The sequence below is a fragment of the Triturus cristatus genome, chromosome 3_1 (genome assembly GCF_964204655.1).
Source record: "Triturus cristatus chromosome 3_1, aTriCri1.1, whole genome shotgun sequence".
In the NCBI taxonomy this organism is placed as follows: domain Eukaryota; kingdom Metazoa; phylum Chordata; class Amphibia; order Caudata; family Salamandridae; genus Triturus; species Triturus cristatus.
The window spans coordinates 175,205,502-175,227,099 of NC_140583.1; the positions used below are offsets into that span (position 1 = coordinate 175,205,502).

General features: G+C 50.3%; 2 protein-coding genes across 2 annotated transcripts in view; one reads left to right on the forward strand and one right to left on the reverse strand.

Moving 5' to 3' along the window:
* Positions 1–21,598, forward strand: part of ANO3 (anoctamin 3) — a 1,942,403-nt gene that overhangs the window by 1,274,361 nt on the left and 646,444 nt on the right. The gene's annotated exons all lie outside the window — the stretch shown is intronic.
* Positions 2,558–21,598, reverse strand: part of MUC15 (mucin 15, cell surface associated) — a 91,264-nt gene continuing 72,223 nt past the window's right edge. The window contains exon 4 of the mRNA XM_085643625.1: positions 2,558–2,753. Within this exon, the coding sequence (XP_085499751.1) occupies positions 2,737–2,753 (17 nt within the window). The 3' untranslated portion in view covers positions 2,558–2,736. The remainder of the gene's footprint in view (positions 2,754–21,598) is intronic.

Here is a 21,598-nt window from a genome sequence, read left to right on the forward strand (position 1 = left end):
TTGCTTGAAACTGCTTGTACCATGTGGTAATGAGCAGATTAAATTTAGCAGTCAGGCTATTGCTATGTAGGCAGTGCCTGTGCTGCTGCAGCCTCTTGGTGCATTGGACGGTAAATCAGGCCTTAATGATTTGTTTTAGTGTCAGTAGGAAAGGATCAAGAATCAAAAGTTATCACAAGAAAATGACAGGTCATAAGGAAGATAACTTATATTTTAGGAGAAAAAAAGAATGGAAGAGAAAATGTTTTTGTACACTACGTTATACTAGTGGGAAGCAATGCATTCAGGGGCATATTCACAAGAAACTATCGGCACTTAGTTGCGATAAATCTATCGCCCTATTCACAAGCTGGTGTTAACAGCCCACAGCACCAGTATACGTGCGATAGCAGCCGCAAAAAACATCGCCACAGAGGCCCCCCGCAACTATCGCTAATGAGATGCAGAGTGGGCGTTCCCGTGCCAAAAGCTGCGACAACATAACACCTCAACATTCACAACGGCCAGACAGAACTGCGCTGAAAACACAAAACAGGCAATAAGGCACATTAGCACCAGGAAATCTACACCTGCTCTGACATGGCGTAAAGTCGGACGGCAGCCTGTACAACAAAAGGGAGCACAGCCCAGGGTCACCTCGGAAGGGCAACAGATGCCATGGAGCCATCCATCATGCGGCCCGGACACCCCAGAGGGCCACAACACCCACCGACACCACCCCCAGGACCACCCGTCCCTGGCACCCCTCGACCAAAGACATGCCACATCAGCCACACCTAAACATGCACAAAATAATCCGCCTGACGTCGCACAATCACAACTGATGACATGCATGTGTCGACACAGAAATGAGCAGCACACATTCACTTTCAAAGCAACAAATGAAACTTTATTAAAATGAACACTGACATGAAATGAAGAAACATGGCCGCTCCCCTCGGGACAATCCGTAGGTCCCAGTCTGCAAGATAAAAAACATGATGAGAAGGTGTGTCCTGCGCACATCATAGGACAGAGAGAGAGTGAAGGCGAGAGAGAGGAAGAGAGAGGGAGAGAGAGAAGAAGAGAGGGGGAGAGAGCGAGAGAGAGAGAAGAAAAGGAGAGGGAGAGAGAGAGAAGAAGAGAGGGAGAGAGAGAGAAGAAGAGAGGGGGAGAGAGAGAAGAAGAATGGGGGAGAGAGAGAGAGAGAGAGAGAGAGAAGAAGAAGAAGAGAGGGAGAGAGAGAGAGAGAGAGAGAAGAAAAGAGGGGGGAGAGAGAAGAAGAGAGGGGGAGAGAGAGAGAGAGAGTGCCGCCCCTGCGCACCCAGGCCACACTACTCACCTGCTGCCACCGGTGTGTCTCCAACCACTTGCCGGTATGTATCGCAGTTCACCAGGTCACACATCTGAGTCAGAGCTGTCAGCTGAGACAGAGTCCAGATACATGACTGGCACAGTAAACACACCTGCACAAGACAACATCGCCTACCCGCCCATGCACACCCAGGCCTCACTGCTCACCTTCCGCCACCGGCGCGTAGATGGGAGGTCTCACCACGTGCCGCTGCAAGCCACAAGCCCAGGGCCCACGGGCATGGCACCCTCAACACCATGCAACCACGCTCTACAGGCCAACAGGTCTCACGTTTAGTGCTGGGTCTTGATTATTCCATGGCAGTGGACATACCAGTGCACCCAGCACCATCGCAAGCTGCACACCCACTGAGGCCAATGGGTGCCACTAACTTTGGGATCCAGGAAGCGACGCCACGTGGCGGTAGGCCCGCCCTGCCCACTGGCTCTGGCCTATACTGCAGTCCAGCAGGGCGCACTAAACCTGAGCTTTCCGGACCGCTGGGACGGGGCATCATCGCAGGCTGCACACCCGCTCAGCAGCTTAAGGTGCCACTGACTCAGTGCACCCAAAGTCACCATCCCGTGGCGGGGTGCCTGTGCTGGCCGCAATACTCCGTGTGCCACTAACCCAGTGCAATCCCAGTCAGCGCCACGTGGTGGTAGGCCCGTGCCGGCCGCAAGGCCTCGGGTGCCACTAACCCTGCGCAAACCCAGTCAGCACCATGTGGCGATAGGCCTGTGTCGTACGCCAGGCCTCGGATGCCAACAACCCTGTGCGCAACAACTCATGGGCCCTTTATGAGTGATGCCTGTGCCGGATGGGTGTGGTGTGTGTGCAAACCTGGCCTCAGGAAGTGGCTGTGATATGCTGATGACTAGACCAGTGACCTGCACACCACCAGCGCGTATGCCTGCAATGGGTAGCAATGAAGGCCCCCCTCGGTGCGTCATCGGAGTGGTCTGGCCTGCCGCACGCCGAACCAGCGCAGGGCTTGCCACAATGACTTGTGGGCTCGGGCGTTGGCCAGTCCATGTCCGGACAAGGAAGTGACTGATGCATGTGTCCCTGTTGTAGTGTCCACGGGACCCCATACACAATATGCAATGTGGCAACCTCTGCCTGGCATCCCATAGGATGAGCAACATTGACACAGGGAATGACGATTCTCCAATTATCATACAGAGAGGATCTTGATTTCATTAAAGACAACGGAGGCTGACATTATGCAATAACTTTTATTGCGCCGCTCAAGATGCAGCCCTTTAAAGTGTAACAAAATACATCATAGTAAGAACATTCCAAACAAGGCAACAGAGTCCCATGGTAACCGCAAGACTTCCTCTTAGAGCTGCGAAGAAAAGGTAACTGAAGCTTCAAATCCTTCCACGAAGAACAAATGATTATAATGAAGCAGAATCTGAAAGAAAAAAAGGCAAACAGGGTAGTATTGACCATAAAAGGTGACAAAATTCACATTAAAAAGGTACATTTCATCAAGAGAAATAAATAATCTCAAAAACAAAATTAATAAAACAACCACCTGGGAGTGGTGGGAGGGATAATGTCAGCCTCCGTTGTCTTTAATGAAATCAAGATTCTCTCTGTATGATAATTGGAGAATCGTCATTTCATTACAAGACCGGAGGCTACATTATGCAAGTTCAAAGCTCCTCAATGCAACATTGCTTACATGTTCAACAGGTTTAAGATAAAATTTAACAAAAGTTGAAGCGTTAGACCAATCAGCTGCCTTAAGAATATCTGAAAGTGATCCTCCACCCCAAAAAACCTTACTTGCCATAGCGGCACGTGAGGAATGTGCACCGAATTTGGACAAATCTATTGCTGCTTCAAACATGACAGATCTTACCCATCTAGCAATAGTTGCAGAAGAAACGGCTTTGAAAGGTTTAACATAGGAAATCAATAATTGCATTTCACTGAGAGGTCTAAAGGCACTCATCATTTGCTCATAAACTTTCATGCAACTAACCACACATAGTTTAGGAGAATCAGGAAAAAGGGGATAAAAGATGTTCTCTGACATGGTTTTAGTCCTTTTACAAATTTCAAAAACTACTCCATCAGGGGAGTAAAATCTATTACATATTTCTAGTGCTTTAACATCGGATACTCTTCTAAAAGAAATAAGACAAAGTAAGGTAGCTATCTTAGAGGATATTTGCTTTCTTGTAAGAAAAGAGTTGTCCGGCCAGGATGAAAAAAGGTCAAAAACCAGATTAACATTCCATAATGAATCATATTTGGGTTTAGGAGGACGCTTGATTTTAATACCTTTCATAACTCTTCGGATTAAAGGATCGGTACCGATAGAGAAATCGTTTAACAAGGAATGTCCTGCTGAAATAGCAGATCTATAACAATTAACGGTTCTATAGCAAAGGCCTGAATTAAAGAGATCCGCTAAAAAATTTGCTACTTCAACAACAGGTGCTTCCACGGGATCCATACTCCATTCCATGCACCAACTACACCATCTTTTCCAAGCACTGGTGTATCTTTTTCTGGTTCCGGGGGCCCATGATTCATCCAAAAGGCTCTTAGACTCTCCTGAAAGACCTGAGTATCTTGAAGATTCCCTGAAATCTTCCAGACAAGAAGGTTCATGTTTCCTTCTAAAAGAAGAGGGTGTAATTCTCCTTCCAGTCCCTGTAAAAGATCTAAATTCCCTAGGATAAGACGAGGACCTTCCATGGCCAATTCCATCACGCCTGGGAACCAAATTTGTGAATTCCAAAAAGGAGTGATTAGAACAATTCGGCAATGATCTGAACGAACCTTCAGAAGAGTCCTCTGGATTAGAGCAAAAGGGGGAAAGGCATAACAATTGAGATTGTTCCAAGGTTGGAGAAGTGCGTCCACCGCTAGAGCGAGAGCGAGAGGGTCTGGTCTCCAGCTGAAAAATTGGTCTAACTGGGACGTCAGTCTGCTGGCAAAAAGGTCTATTTCGAAGGGGACCCATAGATTTTGAATCCTCTGGAAGACTAAAGGATTCAGTTTCCAATCGCTTGAGTCCCTCAGGAATCTTGAATTCCAGTCTGCCCTTGTATTCAGATGACCCGGAATGAATTCTGCTCTCAGAATTATCTTTTGACTCCAGCAGAAATACCAAATCTTTTGAGCAAGATCCGCCAAGGACATAGATCTCGCACCCCCCAGACGATTGATATAAGAAACGGCAGTAAAATTGTCTATTTTTATCAAGACTACGCTGTTCCTTAGAATAGATTTGAAACTCATAAGGGCATTCAGACTGGCCATCATCTCTAAGTAATTTATATGCAGGTTGGTCTCTTCCCGGGACCATTTCCCACCTGTTTCTAGGGTACCTAACCTGGCACCCCAACCTGAACTGCTCGCGTCGGACTCTAAAATGTGATCCGGCGAATTCCCAATATAGCTTTCCCGTTCCAGCTCTCTAGGTTGTTCCTCCACCAAAGGAGGTCTGTCTTTGCTTCTGTGGATAAGGGAATATGGTCTGAGTACCAAAGACCATTCCTGAGACCCGAAGATTTCAACCTCTGAAGGGCCCTGTAATGAAGCGGTCCTGGAGAGATCGCTTGAATGGATGAGGAAAGAAGACCTATTACCCTCGCTAACTCTCTTAAGCTCACCAAGTCTTTTGAAAGAACATAGGAAACTTCCTTCTTTATTTTTGATAATTTCTTTAAAGGATGCTGTAAGAGAGCCGAGGATGTGTTCACTTGAAAACCCAAAAACTCCAGATTCTGAGAGGGAGTCATGACTGATTTCTCTATATTGATGATGAAACCTAATTTCTCCAAAAGGTCCACTGTCCATTTCATATGGGTTAATAATTCCTCCTGGCTCTGAGACATCAAAAGGATGTCGTCCAGATAAATAATCAAACGGACCCCTCTCTTTCTTAAGGAGGCTACGACCGGTCTCAAGATCTTGGTGAAACAGCAAGGAGATGAAGAAAGGCCGAAAGGAAGGCAACGAAATTGATATGTCACTCCCTTCCAAATAAATCTTAAGTATCTCTGCGAGTCCGAATCCATGGGGACTGTAAAATATGCGTCTTTCAGATCTAGTTTGATCAGCCAATCTTTTACTTGGAGGATGTCTCTTAGAAGGTGAATCCCCTCCATTATGAAGTGCCTGTAAACGAGAAAAAAGTTCAGGAGTTTTAAATTTATTACCGGGCGCCAACCCTTGTCTTTTTTCTTCACAAGGAAGATAGTGCTCACAAAACCGGGAGCAGTTTTGTTTGAAGTCCTGAAAATTGCCCCTTTGTCTAGCATTTGGCGTATTTCTAGCTCTATGAGGGCGGATTGATCCTGATCTAGAGTAAGTTCCCTTGGAATCTTCCTCTGATGAGGAATTGAAGTGAATTCTATTTTGAATCCTTTTACAGTTTCTAGAACCCATGGGTCGTTTGTAATTGATAACCAATTCTGGCTGAAAATAGCAAGTCTTCCCCCTACCTTTGGGGGGAAAGAAACAAAAGGAGGAGTAGTAATTACCTTGATTTCCTTGACCTTGGAATCTTCCGCGACTGTTTGAACCTCGGCGGAAGTTGCGACCTCTTTGGGGAAAGAAAGAGTTGTTCCCTCTGAAGGACCTTCCATAGCCACGTGTGTTTTGGTAAAAGTAGGACCTGTTGTAACCACGGCAGCCGGTCCTCCCCTGTCAGCCCTTCCAAAAAATCTTCCCCCGAACATACGTCTCATGTTGCTCTGTGCTTTATTAAAAGCTGAGAAGGTAGATACATACTTCCCAAGAACCTTGATGAAGGACTCCCCAAAGAGGAGGCCATTAGGGTCTCCTTCAACATCCTTATTAGCCAGATCGCCTAGTTTCGCGTTCATCCGCATCAAGATGCCTCTTCTTCTTTCAGATGTAAGGCTAGCATTAGCATTGCCGAGGAGGCAAACAGCGCGTTGACTCCAGCCTCTTAAGAGTTCTATGTCGACTGGGGTACCTTTCAAGGCGGACTCCTCTGCTAAGTCCATAATTCTGGCGAGAGGGCCCAATGTGTCCAAAAGCTTGTCTTGACACTGTTTCAGACAGCGTTCAAGGCCCTTACGAGGGTCTCTTCCTGTTTTGAAGAGGAAGGTTAGTAATTCTGGGTCCAAATTAGGGGTCATGCCCGCCTTGCTATCTAAAAAGGGTCTAGGGCATTCGGACCTCAACAGATTACGTGAGTCCCTTTCAAGTGGCTTCCTTATCCAGAATTTAATGAAATTGGCCACGTGGTCAAGAGGCCACCAGTCCGAGCCTCTCGGATGAGAAATTTTTGACGGATTAAACATCTCTATCCCAGCAGGATCCTGAAAGGAACCTGAGGTTGTGGGTTGATTAGAATCCTCATCAAGGAGGTCGTCCATCTTCTCTGATGGGTCAAAGACATATTCATCAGGCTCGTCGATATCATCATTTTGTGAAAAATAATCATCATCGTCAAAAGGGATGACGTCTTTTGTGCCGTGAAGACACCATGTCTACTTGTGCCGCGAGGGACACCTGAACCTTTTGCGCCAAGAAGGCTGCTCATTCTACTTGTGCCGCTCGGGACACCCTGATCTTTTGTAGCGCAAGGGCTACCAATAACTATTATGTGATCGCTTGATACGCGAACTTTCTCTTTATTTTGAAGGTGTTTTGTCTTTTTCAACACCTTACCGTCCTTTCTAGGAGGGGGTTCCTCATCACTTGAAGAAAGAGAGTCATCCTCAGGGATATTCCTCTTTCTTTTAGTCAGTGCCGCTTCAACTGCTTCCTTAAGAGATGACTTAAACTGTTTATCGAAGAGACTCATTAAAGAGTTCTCCGTAAGGCTTTGTATATTGTTAGACATTTCAATGTCATTAGACGCAGTCATTCTCCCCTTTAATTGGTTAATAAAAGCTATTAAACAAAATATTAGCTTCTTTTTTTAAAGAATAAGTAAATAAGTAAGCTCGAGTAGAGACGAGCTACACATTCACCGTAATACTTAAAAGAGTATAAACTCCAAATATAGACGAGCTATACTTTCCCCGTAGTATTTAGTCAAGTAAAACTCAAAGTATCTGATGTTTTCCTAGAAAGGTACTTCGCTGAGAGAGAAAGGCTCTTGTCGTTAGCTTTGCGCTGTGGGTTGTCATAGAAACCCACAGCGCGAGCACAAACGAGCCCTTCTTCCTTCAACCCAAATTTATGCCCTGTGGGTCACCCACAATATGCGTGAGGGATGTGACCGCTCATTTTGGTGAGCGGGTCACAATCCCTGACGCGGAAGTAGATCGCGCAAAAGATCATTCATTGCGCGCTACAGAGGAACGTTGGCGGCACGAGGAGTTTCTTCCTCAAAGGTAAATATCTCTACATCACTTATTATTTATTTATTTATTTTTTTAAGGGGAAAGAGAGTGAATAATAAACAAAGCGGTGTCAAGCCGCTTCAATCTCGAATCGCTTCCGATTTTAAAACTTGTTATTTTGAAGCGGAGCCAGTTCGCTTCGATTGCTTCACAAGAAAAACACTAATAAAAAAACGAAGGCTTCTCTGAAAGCGTTTTAGCTAGGCATCTCATGTAAACTAAAAGCTTAAAACCTTGATTAAAAAACGAAGAATAAGCCCCAACCATAAATTGGAAGGGTTTTGGAAATGAAATAAACTTATCTGATAGGGTAAAGTAAGTAAAACCTTATGGGTATAAATAAAGTTACTTACCTTGAACGAAGGTAAGAATAAGGCTAAAAATATCTGAATAGACAGTTGTATTAAAACCAATAAAATGGGAGAGTAAAAAAGATATACCTAACTGTCCTGAGCAGCGAATAAAAGAGGAAGTCTTGCGGTTACCATGGGACTCTGTTGCCTTGTTTGGAATGTTCTTACTATGATGTATTTTGTTACACTTTAAAGGGCTGTGTTAGAAATGGGATTTCTGGCTGGCTAAGGCTTGCGCCAAAGTCAGGCAGGAACCACCACTCTAGTCAGGGCAAGGAAGTTACACGCCAAAGATAACCCCTGCTCACCCCCTTGGTAGCTTGGCACGAGTAGACAGGCTTATCCCTGAGGCGATGTGTAAAGCGTTTGCGCGCGCACCCAGCAACAACACCCAAGGCCCACCACAAAGGAAACTCCACACAAGGTATTATATAAAAATAACCTTTGTATTATACACAACACATTAGATAAAAACACACACTTTACAATGTGCCAACAGGCACGGGCAGATTTTACAAGGGATTATATATACAGGGGACAGGGCCACATGGACCACTGTCAGGAATTAGCACTTTGTAGGAATAGCACTTAGAACGTAGGAATAATATTTGAGAACATAGCACACAATCACTGTAGCACTAAAAATAGAACATGTAGCACACAACCAGTAACTACTGGTATCAGAACGTACCACCTACGCAACCCTAACCACCTTTAGGAATACCACGCAGGGAACTAGGACCTCACTAGTACCACCTGTACTAGGGGAAAAACAACCACCTAAGTATCACTCTACCTGTAGGGGTCTAAGCACATAAACACAGGATGCATAAAATACATTTAGAGGTGTAAAACAAATCACATGACGCCTAAACACATTCAGAGGTGCAGAAAAGGTACAATGGCGCCAAAACTCACATTAGCCACTACTGTGGTAGTCCCTGGGCCAACTGGCCTAGTAGGGGCAAGGACGCCCTGCGTCCAGAAAAGTCAGGGCGCGCCGGCGCAGGCTGCGCAAGCCAGAACACCGAGGCCACAACCTAAACGTTGCAGTTGCCCACTAAGTGCTGGGCAACTGGAGAGATGCGGTGGCACCACTGTGCCTTGTTAAACAAATCTGGCGGGGGGGTTGGAGCCTCTCCTGGGCTCTAACCACGCAAAATGCCCCCTAGAGCCTCGCAGGCTCCAAACAACTCTGTGGGGCAAGGTGGGAGTGGCCCGCTGCCATCTGGGGCCACTCAATCACAAGAGAAATGCCCCCGTCGTTGGAGCGCCCTGAGCGCTCGGAACATTCATGCCCCCTGAGCCTCGCAGGCTCTACAACAAGAATGCGCCCCTTCGTTGGAGCGCACCAGCGCTCAAAGAAGACAATGCGGGGTGTTGGAGCCCCACGAGCGCTCTAAAGTATTATGCCCCCACGATGGAGTCCCTCTCCGTTGGAGCCTCCCTCGGGGCTCTAAAGAAATAATGCTTGCAACCGTTGGAGCGCCCTCGCGCTCTGGGACCACAATGCGGGCCGTTAGAGCGCACCAGCGCTCGAGAAAACAAATGCTGGCCCCGTCGGAGCGCACTCGCGCTCTGCAGCCAACCGGGCTGCTCTGTGCACCCTCCAGGTCAGAGCCCCACTCACCGGACCGCGGGCTGACTCTTCTCCGTCAGATCCAGCGTGGGGTGGGCTCCCGCCTGGATTCCTCTCCTTCCTTCGGGCAGCAACGGCGCGGGGCTCCCTCAGCTCACGGGAGCCCCGGTCTCCAACTCACTTCCTGCTTTGTCCGGGACAGCGCGGGGTAGGCTCCTGGCTGCTTCCGGCTGCAAAGTCCCGCCCCCGTCCCAACGAAGGCTGCCTGTCTTCCGGCCGGGGCGGCAGTCGATACGGATCTCGGGCTGCGGCGGTGATTCCTTGAGATAGCAAAAGCGGGGTAGGCACCCGCTATCGGGCACACTAACGCGGGGTGGGCTCCCGCTATGGAAATATTAAAATAAGCGGGGTAGGCACCCGCGAGGTTGGAAAAGCAATCTGTATGGCGGCAATAGCGCGGGGTAGGCTCCCGCAAATATTACGTTATAAGCGGGGTGGGCACCCGCCAATGAACACGGCAAGGTCCCTGGCAGGGTGGGCACCTGCCAGGGGATTTCAGGATTGGCGCCGCACGGGGGAAATGCCGGGTGGGCACCGGCTTGCAGGATCCCAGCGCTCACAGCGCTACATAGCAGAACAGCGCTCCCAGCGCTACAAGAAGCCCAGAAAGCGCTCCCAGGCGCTATAAGCAAAGGAAAGTTCAGCAATAAAGTCTTGCAAGGGCAGGGGGCAAGGACTGGGCCCAGGGGCCAGCTCACAGGGCCCTCCAACAGGGAGGCAGTCCCTAGTGGCGGTCTCTCCTGGCGCCCAGCAGCAGCAGGCCCCCTTCAAGTGGATCCTGGAAGAGAACAGTTTCTGTGGGGACACAGCCCCATTTTTATACAGGCAAACCCTTTGTTCTGGGTTCAGGGTGAGGGGGAAAACCAGTCGCAGCTGGTTGGGGAGCACCCTTGATGTGCTCAGCCCCTCACTCTATTCACTGGAAGGGCTAGGGTCGTCAGTCGCACCACAGGGGGCGGGGTCAGCATTGTGTTTGGAAAACCCTGTCCTATTCAGGACCCAGGTGGACTCCTCCCACCCATCTAGCTGCTGATCTCCCCATTCACCACTGGGTGACTCATCCTGACACTGGGGAATCCCTAGCCCGTCACATGACATGACCAGCCAATCACGCGACAGACACACTGCACACAGAAGTGCCCACTTCTAGAAGTGGCACTTCCACACTAGGTACATACACGCCGCACACATCATCGCGCAGCATTCACTCCCACGAGTCCGCACATACCAAACTCGGGCCTGCACACCCCACGCATCAGGAACTACTAGGGACACATACATTCCCCATGCATTCCTATGGGAGGGCAGGCCTATCTCACCACATGCACTCAGAGCACGCACGCACTTTACCCTGGGACACAGGGAAAGTGCGCAGAAACCAAACAATCACCACACCAAGTCACCAGTAAAAATCAAAAAAAGTTCAGGGGTGAACCTGCCAGAAGGGCCAAGTCCAACACAACCCCCTTCCAGCCAAAACGCAGGGCAGCCCAATCACCACCGTGATGGACTTCCCTGCTTGGGGCGATAGAACACGGACGCGGGCCCGCAACTGCAGGGACACCCTCCGGTTCTACGCCACGGTGAACCCATGGAACTCTTTCTAACACCACTGTCTGGACCAACTGGGCTACCCCACTGGTACTCCCAAGCTGTCCGCGGCCAAGACCAGGCCCTAGGCCACCCAGGTGCCACCGGTCTTTGCCTAATCACAGAGTGGGGGGTAGTAACCCCTGGCACATAGCGGCCATTCTCCACTCTTCCTCTCTGAAAGACAGGACTAGACTGCCACTGGTTCTCCAGCCTAGGGTCTACACCCTCAGGCGGACCAGGAGTCTCAGGGAAGGCTCTCCTCCCCCTACCTCTTCTCCTAGGGTTCCTCCTCCTCTGGTGAGGGGTACACCTAGAACGCCATTCCAACCCAGGGTTTAACCCCTCAGGTTGTACCGGGGGCAGAGGTGGGCTCTCCCACCCTCTGCACCCCCTTCCAGAGCCCTGCTCCCTACCAACTGGGGCGGTACCTCTGGAAGAAGAACTGGTCGGGACGCTGATTACAGACTTCCCACCCTTCAGGTCAGGCTGATCCCGAACCTGGCCTTCCAACCTCCGGCCTAGAACCTTTGGTGGAATAATTGCCTGGCACTCCAGGACTTCTGGGGATCTCCACTCCATCCCCCTGAGGCTATCAAATGACACATATGTCGAGCGACTGTCTGTCTGGCGCTGATCTCCCGTCCCCTGTCCACCTGACAGTGCGCGGAGATCCCCCAGAACAGAAGTGGTGTCACCCTGGTCACTACACGGGATCCTAGCCCAACTGGGAAGTCCCTGACCCACCGGCTCTTCCACTGGGGAACTCATCCCCCAATCACTCACGCTGGACTCCTGTACCCTCCCTACCGGAGCGGTACTGCCAGACTCCAGAACCACAGGAGCCCTGGTTACAGGTGCTCCAGGTCCTCCACTCACTAAGAGATCTTCCTCAAGTGGACTAACAGGACAGCCTAGGTCCCCAACTTGGTGTTCCCTCATGAAACCATCCAAGTCCTGAGGCAGGGTTTCGGGCGTCTGGGGACCCTCGGTCACCCCCTCACTCCTGCTCCACTGAGCCAGGCAGTGAGCCCCTACACCCTCCTCGCTATCCTGGGACCTAGCTGGGCTACACTGAGCCTCCTCCACCACGCTGGGCTGGAGGATCTCTGACCCACTATTGTTGGAATCACTCACTAATGACACTAGAGAACCTTTGGCCCTTTCCCAGCGGTCTGCTTCCTCTGCAAGTTCAAATGGACAAAAAGAGTTATACCTCAACAGGTGTTGGCGCAACCCTGGAGAACAACTACTGAGCATCTGCTCTTTGATAATCATATTTAGTACTCCATCCAAATCCTGCTCCGGGTTAAACACCAACCAGTCCACCAGTGCATCATGACATTCCTCCACAGCCTCCTCCCAAGACTGGTGAGACAGCTTCTTACTGCCCCTGAACTTCAACCTACATTCCTCCTCTCGGGAACAAGGTACCACACTCGGGGAACTGGGACTCTCTATACTGCACTTTATATTGCTGCCCCCCCTGGACTCCACCCTCACTGGGGAATCCAGAAAACTACCAGGGCGCTCAGGGGACAGGGAAAGGGGTGAGGCGCTATCTTCTACGCTGGACCCAGCAAGGGACTCCCTACCTACGGGGTCCTCACTCTCTACTGGCGTCCAGGTACTGTCATCTTCTTCTGAGTCATCAGGGCTCCCCACAGACCCACCACCCTCCAGGTGTGAGGCCCGGGCCCTTTCTTCCTCACTGTGCTCACGTTCCCATTCATCTGCTTGCCATCCAATCATGTAGTTCCTCAATTCGTACACAGTGTCTGACTCGCTCACCCCTATGTTTCTCTCTCTACAGAACCTTTCCAACTCCTGCATACTGTAATAAACTAGATCACTGAGATCAAAAGCAGGCTCCATTCTGGCAGACGTTCTAGAGAAAAGATCACACAGGGAACCTAGGGGTCTGAGCTTAACAGGAGTACACAATTCACAAAAAGATTCAGCAAGCTCTCTAACCCAGAGAACTCACACTCACTTGCCTAGTGCCACTCACCACTCATCCACACACAACCCTCCCCTCGGACTGGTAAGGCAGTTTCTACCACCCCTGATTCCTCAACCTGACCACCACGTGACACAGGTACCAACTCTGGGCGCAGGGCGGGGGACAAATGTACAGGACACTATTACGCTGCCACCACTGGATCCCACCCTCTGGTGAATCCAGAAAACACAATGCACTAAGGGGGATGATCTACCCTCCCGAGCTAGGGACACCTAACTCACAGTGCACAAAAACACATTTCCAAGGAAATGACAATTAAAAACAATTTTAAAACAATAATCCCTATACCATGTGATTTATCTAAATGCAGAGTTTTGTAGTGCGGCCAGTTGCCGCTGCGGTACAGCGCAAACGCAAGTCCAAATCCCACCGCTGCCACCAATGTTAGAAATGGGATTTCTGGCTGGCTAAGGCTTGCGCCAAAGTCAGGCAGGAACCACCACTCTAGTCAGGGCAAGGAAGTTACACGCCAAAGATAACCCCTGCTCACCCCCTTGGTAGCTTGGCACGAGCAGACAGGCTTATCCCTGAGGCGATGTGTAAAGCGTTTGCGCGCGCACCCAGCAACAACACCCAAGGCCCACCACAAAGGAAACTCCACACAAGGTATTATATAAAAATAACCTTTGTATTATACACAACACATTAGATAAAAACACACACTTTACAATGTGCCAACAGGCACGGGCAGAATTTACAAGGGATTATATATACAGGGGACAGGGCCACATGGACCACTGTCAGGAATTAGCACTTTGTAGGAATAGCACTTAGAACGTAGGAATAATATTTGAGAACATAGCACACAATCACTGTAGCACTAAAAATAGAACATGTAGCACACAACCAGTAACTACTGGTATCAGAACGTACCACCTACGCAACCCTAACCACCTTTAGGAATACCACGCAGGGAACTAGGACCTCACTAGTACCACCTGTACTAGGGGAAAAACAACCACCTAAGTATCACTCTACCTGTAGGGGTCTAAGCACATAAACACAGGATGCATAAAATACATTTAGAGGTGTAAAACAAATCACATGACGCCTAAACACATTCAGAGGTGCAGAAAAGGTACAATGGCGCCAAAACTCACATTAGCCACTACTGTGGTAGTCCCTGGGCCAACTGGCCTAGTAGGGGCAAGGACGCCCTGCGTCCAGAAAAGTCAGGGCGCGCCGGCGCAGGCTGCGCAAGCCAGAACACCGAGGCCACAACCTAAACGTTGCAGTTGCCCACTAAGTGCTGGGCAACTGGAGAGATGCGGTGGCACCACTGTGCCTTGTTAAACAAATCTGGCGGGGGGGTTGGAGCCTCTCCTGGGCTCTAACCACGCAAAATGCCCCCTAGAGCCTCGCAGGCTCCAAACAACTCTGTGGGGCAAGGTGGGAGTGGCCCGTTGCCATCTGGGGCCACTCAATCACAAGAGAAATGCCCCCGTCGTTGGAGCGCCCTGAGCGCTCGGAACATTCATGCCCCCTGAGCCTCGCAGGCTCTACAACAAGAATGCGCCCCTTCGTTGGAGCGCACCAGCGCTCAAAGAAGACAATGCGGGGTGTTGGAGCCCCACGAGCGCTCTAAAGTATTATGCCCCCACGATGGAGTCCCTCTCCGTTGGAGCCTCCCTCGGGGCTCTAAAGAAATAATGCTTGCAACCGTTGGAGCGCCCTCGCGCTCTGGGACCACAATGCGGGCCGTTAGAGCGCACCAGCGCTCGAGAAAACAAATGCTGGCCCCGTCGGAGCGCACTCGCGCTCTGCAGCCAACCGGGCTGCTCTGTGCACCCTCCAGGTCAGAGCCCCACTCACCGGACCGCGGGCTGACTCTTCTCCGTCAGATCCAGCGTGGGGTGGGCTCCCGCCTGGATTCCTCTCCTTCCTTCGGGCAGCAACGGCGCGGGGCTCCCTCAGCTCACGGGAGCCCCGGTCTCCAACTCACTTCCTGCTTTGTCCGGGACAGCGCGGGGTAGGCTCCTGGCTGCTTCCGGCTGCAAAGTCCCGCCCCCGTCCCAACGAAGGCTGCCTGTCTTCCGGCCGGGGCGGCAGTCGATACGGATCTCGGGCTGCGGCGGTGATTCCTTGAGATAGCAAAAGCGGGGTAGGCACCCGCTATCGGGCACACTAACGCGGGGTGGGCTCCCGCTATGGAAATATTAAAATAAGCGGGGTAGGCACCCGCGAGGTTGGAAAAGCAATCTGTATGGCGGCAATAACGCGGGGTAGGCTCCCGCAAATATTACGTTATAAGCGGGGTGGGCACCCGCCAACGAACACGGCAAGGTCCCTGGCAGGGTGGGCACCTGCCAGGGGATTTCAGGATTGGCGCCGCACGGGGGAAATGCCGGGTGGGCACCGGCTTGCAGGATCCCAGCGCTCACAGCGCTACATAGCAGAACAGCGCTCCCAGCGCTACAAGAAGCCCAGAAAGCGCTCCCAGGCGCTATAAGCAAAGGAAAGTTCAGCAATAAAGTCTTGCAAGGGCAGGGGGCAAGGACTGGGCCCAGGGGCCAGCTCACAGGGCCCTCCAACAGGGAGGCAGTCCCTAGTGGCGGTCTCTCCTGGCGCCCAGCAGCAGCAGGCCCCCTTCAAGTGGATCCTGGAAGAGAACAGTTTCTGTGGGGACACAGCCCCATTTTTATACAGGCAAACCCTTTGTTCTGGGTTCAGGGTGAGGGGGAAAACCAGTCGCAGCTGGTTGGGGAGCACCCTTGATGTGCTCAGCCCCTCACTCTATTCACTGGAAGGGCTAGGGTCGTCAGTCGCACCACAGGGGGCGGGGCCAGCATTGTGTTTGGAAAACCCTGTCCTATTCAGGACCCAGGTGGACTCCTCCCACCCATCTAGCTGCTGATCTCCCCATTCACCACTGGGTGACTCATCCTGACACTGGGGAATCCCTAGCCCGTCACATGACATGACCAGCCAATCACGCGACAGACACACTGCACACAGAAGTGCCCACTTCTAGAAGTGGCACTTCCACACTAGGTACATACACGCCGCACACATCATCGCGCAGCATTCACTCCCACGAGTCCGCACATACCAAACTCGGGCCTGCACACCCCACGCATCAGGAACTACTAGGGACACATACATTCCCCATGCATTCCTATGGGAGGGCAGGCCTATCTCACCACATGCACTCAGAGCATGCACGCACTTTACCCTGGGACACAGGGAAAGTGCGCAGAAACCAAACAATCACCACACCAAGTCACCAGTAAAAATCAAAAAAAGTTCAGGGGTGAACCTGCCAGAAGGGCCAAGTCCAACAGGCTGCATCTTGAGCGGCGCAATAAAAGTTATTGCATAATGTAGCCTCCGGTCTTGTAATGAAATCACTGTCCCTACATTCATCCACACATTCATACATGATTGATGTAAGACATGACACAGCAGTGCGTCACTGGATGTTTATTTGCACATCCAGTGTAGTTCTGATGCTGGAGCAGTACAGGGCAATGCCAAGCTTACTACACAATATGGGCTCGAGGAGGGCCGGCCAGAGTCCATCCGGGGATGACATGTACTGCGTAAGAGGAAGGGTACAGTTCACAGTCTGTCCGCCGTGTCATTGGTCATCGAACAGGATGTGGCAGTCCATGTCGCTGTCCAACGTGAGTGCATCGGAGTGTATCGCGGGTCAATGGAAGGTCATGAGGCCATGTGCAGCACCGAGCAGAAACAGGCCAGGTGGCGGAAATGAATGCTAGTGCCCCCTGATCACAAACCCATCTAGGTCCTCGTCCCCGGAAGAGTGCCCTGCCCCCCCCTGTGGGTGTTGCAGTACCGGCTGTGGCACTGTGTGCCACTGACACGTCAGGGGCCTGAGTGGATATGTCTGCCGCACTGTGAGGCACTGACACACCAGGGTGCGGGGATATGGATGGTGTGGGGGCATCAGCATTCATCAGTGCCACTCCTTGTGGCGGCAATGCCATGATGGATGTCTGCAGGTCATGATAGATCCCAGCTACATTTTGATGATATGCAGCAGTGGCTGCCATCCTTTCCACCTCCATACGCACCATGTCCTCCATGAGCCTCCACATGTGTGCCAGCTTACGGATGGTATCGCTGGAGCCACTCTGAGCAAACAGCTGTTCTACTCTCCGCGTCATGACGCCAGCGATGTCAGTCAGGGCTCGTTGGAGACCATGGGGCGAACATAGACACCCAAGGATGGCGTCCAGTTTGGCAGCCATGAGTTCGAACCCCACCCGCACCTGCTCAGCCGTCTCCCTCTGGCCCTCCAGCACACGGCGTTGGAAGGCCATTTGTTGTTCCTGGGGGACTTGGGAGGGTGTCGGGGCTTTGGGTGCCTCCTGCTGGGTGGCTTGGGTGGTGGGTGGGGTCTCCTCAATACAGCTGGGCTGCCCTGATCCTGGAGGTGAGTCACGGATGAGGTCAATGATGTCTAGGAGGGCTTGTGCTTCGATGCTGGTGTTGTCCTCCTCGTCATCAGTGAAGAGTGGCTGGGACTGCTCTGCAGGAGGTGTTGACGATGCCCCTGCCATGTGAAGGGGAGATGGTGTATTATAATGTGTCCACATGTATGTAGCCGCACGGTACAGGTTGACATTCTGACAGCATGGCATTGTACATTGTGACAGTCTGTGGGTCTGTGCGAGGACCCAGGGTCATTGTGGGTGTGCACTGTGCCCTGCTTGATTGTGCATGTTTGCCATCGTGGCCATCTCCACCCGTCCCCCCAGAACCTGGTGGTCACTCACCCTGTTGCGTTGTGTTGTGTCCTGTCGAGCAGTGTCCGGTCCCCTGACTCCAGCCACAGTATCCACACTGATGACTGTCGACACCAGCTCCTCCATGTCATCCAGCTCGAGCTGTGGTGCTGCTTTGCTGTCTTCTCTTTGACGGAGAGTTTCTCCTTGGTCTTTCGCTTGATGTCATTCCATCGCCTCTTGACCTCGTCCATTGTCTGCTTGTGCTCTCCGACGGCATTCACCTTGTCGACGATGTCCCACCATATTCCAGTTTTGGTGCCCAATGACACGTTGGAGGTGACAAAGAGTTATTGATGGTGTCCCATCACCTCAGTGACTATGTTCCTGTTCACCTGAGGACTGAATTTCATCTTCCTCGTCTTCTTGTCCTTGTCCTTGCCCTTCCCTGTCCCCGATGTCCCGAGCTGGTCATCCGGGCTGCTTGTGGGGTTGTGCTCGTCCTCTGCGCCTGCTCCGGCTGCCTACATGGTGCTTAGGTGTAGGTCAGTTTGGGTGTGGGTGTTTTTTCTACTTTTATGGTGATTTTTTTCGGCCTGCCAGGTGTGTGTTGCAGGCCTGGCACTGCTTATCGCTGATTTCCTCATAGCACTTTGTCCCATCGCAAGTTTTTGGGTGTTGTGGTTTGTGGTTTTATCTCCGTCGTGGTGGTTATATCGCGGACATTGTCCACGGTGTTGGCGGACTATCGCATGGTACCGCCTTGTTGTGAATTCCACGTTGACATTGTCAAGAATTCCTGTCATGCGAGGGAAGGAAAACACGCCCTTATGTAAACAGGAGAGCTGTTACATAACTCAAGGAAAACACGCCCTTATGTAAACAGGAGAGCTGTTACATAACTCAAGGAAAACACGCCCTTATGTAAACAGGAGAGCTGTTACATAACTCAAGGAAAACACGCCCTTATGTAAACAGGAGAGCTGTTACATAACTCAAGGAAAACACGCCCTATAAAGGGAGGAACCGGGAGGTACAACGCGGTCGGATATTGTGTTTACACCGACGTACCTGCTTAGTGAAGAGCAGTGTTCAGGAGTGGTGCTCCAGTAAGGCAAGAACGGAGGTAGGTCGAGTCGTTACTCCCTGGGCCGTGTCTTGCCCCATCGTCACCTGTGAAGGACCCGGAAGCTCTACCGGATAACCATTGAGCTTCGCTTTTTGACTCGGCTGAGTCAAAGCGCAGTGGCGCTTTTGCTGGTTGGAGTCGTAACTCCCAGCCCGACCAGAGATACAGGGACTGCCAGCTGTAACGCACACCAGGAGGTGTTTGCCGCGTTACAGACTCGGAAGTCCACAGGATCGATCGAGCGGCTGCTCTCGGTTCAGTCTTCTTTGCTTGTGATTGGGGTATCGGTGACGCATCACCAGGAGGTGACTCCGCGTCCCGGTGCAGTCTGAGGAAGAGGTTGAGCGGCTGCTCCCTTCAGGTAGAGACCCCGGCTGGGTGTTTCCCTGACTCCTCGATTCTCCCCAACACTCTTCGTGCCCCTCACAGCCTACCGATTGGCATTGTCGGCCATTTCATTTCTGCCCTCTGTTGGCATACGCCGGGATCGGCGTATATGCAGAGGACGGTTAGGACCATCCGTGCTGTGGGCTGGTAACGTACTTAGCCTGGAGGATTCCAGTGACTATAACCTTTGTTTATTCCTTGTATTATTTTTGCCTTCATTAAAATAACTAAACCTTCACAAGTGGTTGCGTTCTCATTATCGTGTCTGTTAAACGATCCCGAGACGTTCAGGGCGTTACAGACATAGGGTTATTTTCCCGCGATGGGCTGCGATATTGGAAGTTGCGTTACGCTACTCTTGCGGTAGTTATCACACGTTCTTGTGAATATACCCCTCAAATGATTAAGTAAAGATGTAAGAGATAACCAAATGAATGTCTCAACCAGAATAGAAGGGTTGGAACATAGAAGGTTATCTTGATATGATTGCATGAAAGGGTATCTTTCTTTGTTGTTTCCCTTCTTCTTTCTATTGATTAATTGCATATTGACTTGGTGCAATGTGACACTGCCATTTGGTGCCAGTGTGTATGTTCTGTCCATATTAAATGATGTAAAATGTTCTCCTCCAAAATAGCGTATTTATCTTTTCAGTAAAGCTGTGATAAGTTAGCACAGGAAGTGTGACAATGCCAAGGAAGTTAAAGATGACAAATGGGCTAGAGTGTACACTTACACCACCCACACATGTGACAAAGAGAAGGTCTCCTGGGACAGCATTAAAGCTTGGGTGGTAACATTTGAAAATTGAGCAGTAATGCCTCTGACCAAAAAGCTCTGCCATGTAGATGAAATATTTTTATACATTAAGTAAGTCATCCTTAAGAGTACCTTAAAGTGCACCAAGTGGGATGCTTACTACATAAAAGCGGGGCAATGGCAAAATGCCTATTTGTGAGGCTTATTTGTGTATTCCAACTAGGAAAAATCTAAGAGCTTGCTTAAAATTTCAGTTTTGCTATTTATCAAAAACATAGTTTAGTGCTAACAGTAGATTTGTGTAATCTAAAGTGAAAGATAACTTTTAAAATTCATATTTTGTGTCATCCGCAGGTTTAGCCTGTATGGCTTTCCTTCTCTTTAGAGGCAATAGTTAGCATCATGATGAAGTGTGAAAGGGTGTTCTGCTAAAGAAAGAAAAAAATAGGTCTACTTCCAAGGGTCTAAGGGCAGGAAAACTAAAGAAGGGCAATCACTGAACTCTTTCCTGGAATTTACCAGTTAAGACGATGTCATCACAAAGGCCCAGAGGTACCGCACACTTTTTCAAATTAAGGACCTATTGTACGAGAAGCATTTCATAAGGGGCAATATCTAATACATTTGTTTCTGTTACAAGTAAACAGGAAACATGTTCGCAGATCAGGGATATGGTGGTTTTCTTTATTTCTACGGGCCTAAAATGTGGGAGAAATTTGGAGCTCCTGTGATAGAAACCTCACTAGCCTTCTAGGACAGTTCACATTAAAGTGAGATAGGAAGTGCAAACAAAGGATGATAACTTTTGGTGTTAAAACAGCATGAACTGAGCCTAAGCAATCCTCCATGTGCTCATCAGAACAGATCTAGACATGAAAGAGGCATCTTAAGAAAGAAGAGTCCTCCTTGAATTTCCCTTGGAGATGACTTGGTTGTCTTCTGCTCTCCACTTGACATTAGGAACTAGAACTGTTCCTCTTTGGCCACCTGTAATGCCTCGATGCTGCCTGAGGATGGCTCCATCCTTTGTAAGTGAATCACATTCCCCAGGTAGGATGAACTGTACTGGACCCTGGTGAGGCCGTCACTGCAGATAGTCCTGAATCCTCGGAGCCTGTCCTCAAAGAGTGGGAGTGTCTTTACCAGCATTGTGGCCTCTGAAAGACAGAGACAAGGCATGAAAGCTCCCCAAGAGAGGTGCTTTCTTACTGGTTAAGGATTAGTTATTTAGGACATTTTACCTTTTATCCTTAGAATTCTAGGCTGCTACAGGACTGCCAAAAACTATGGGGCAGATTAATGTTAGACTTGCGCCACTTTTGCGCTGCCGTTGCGTCACTTTTGTGA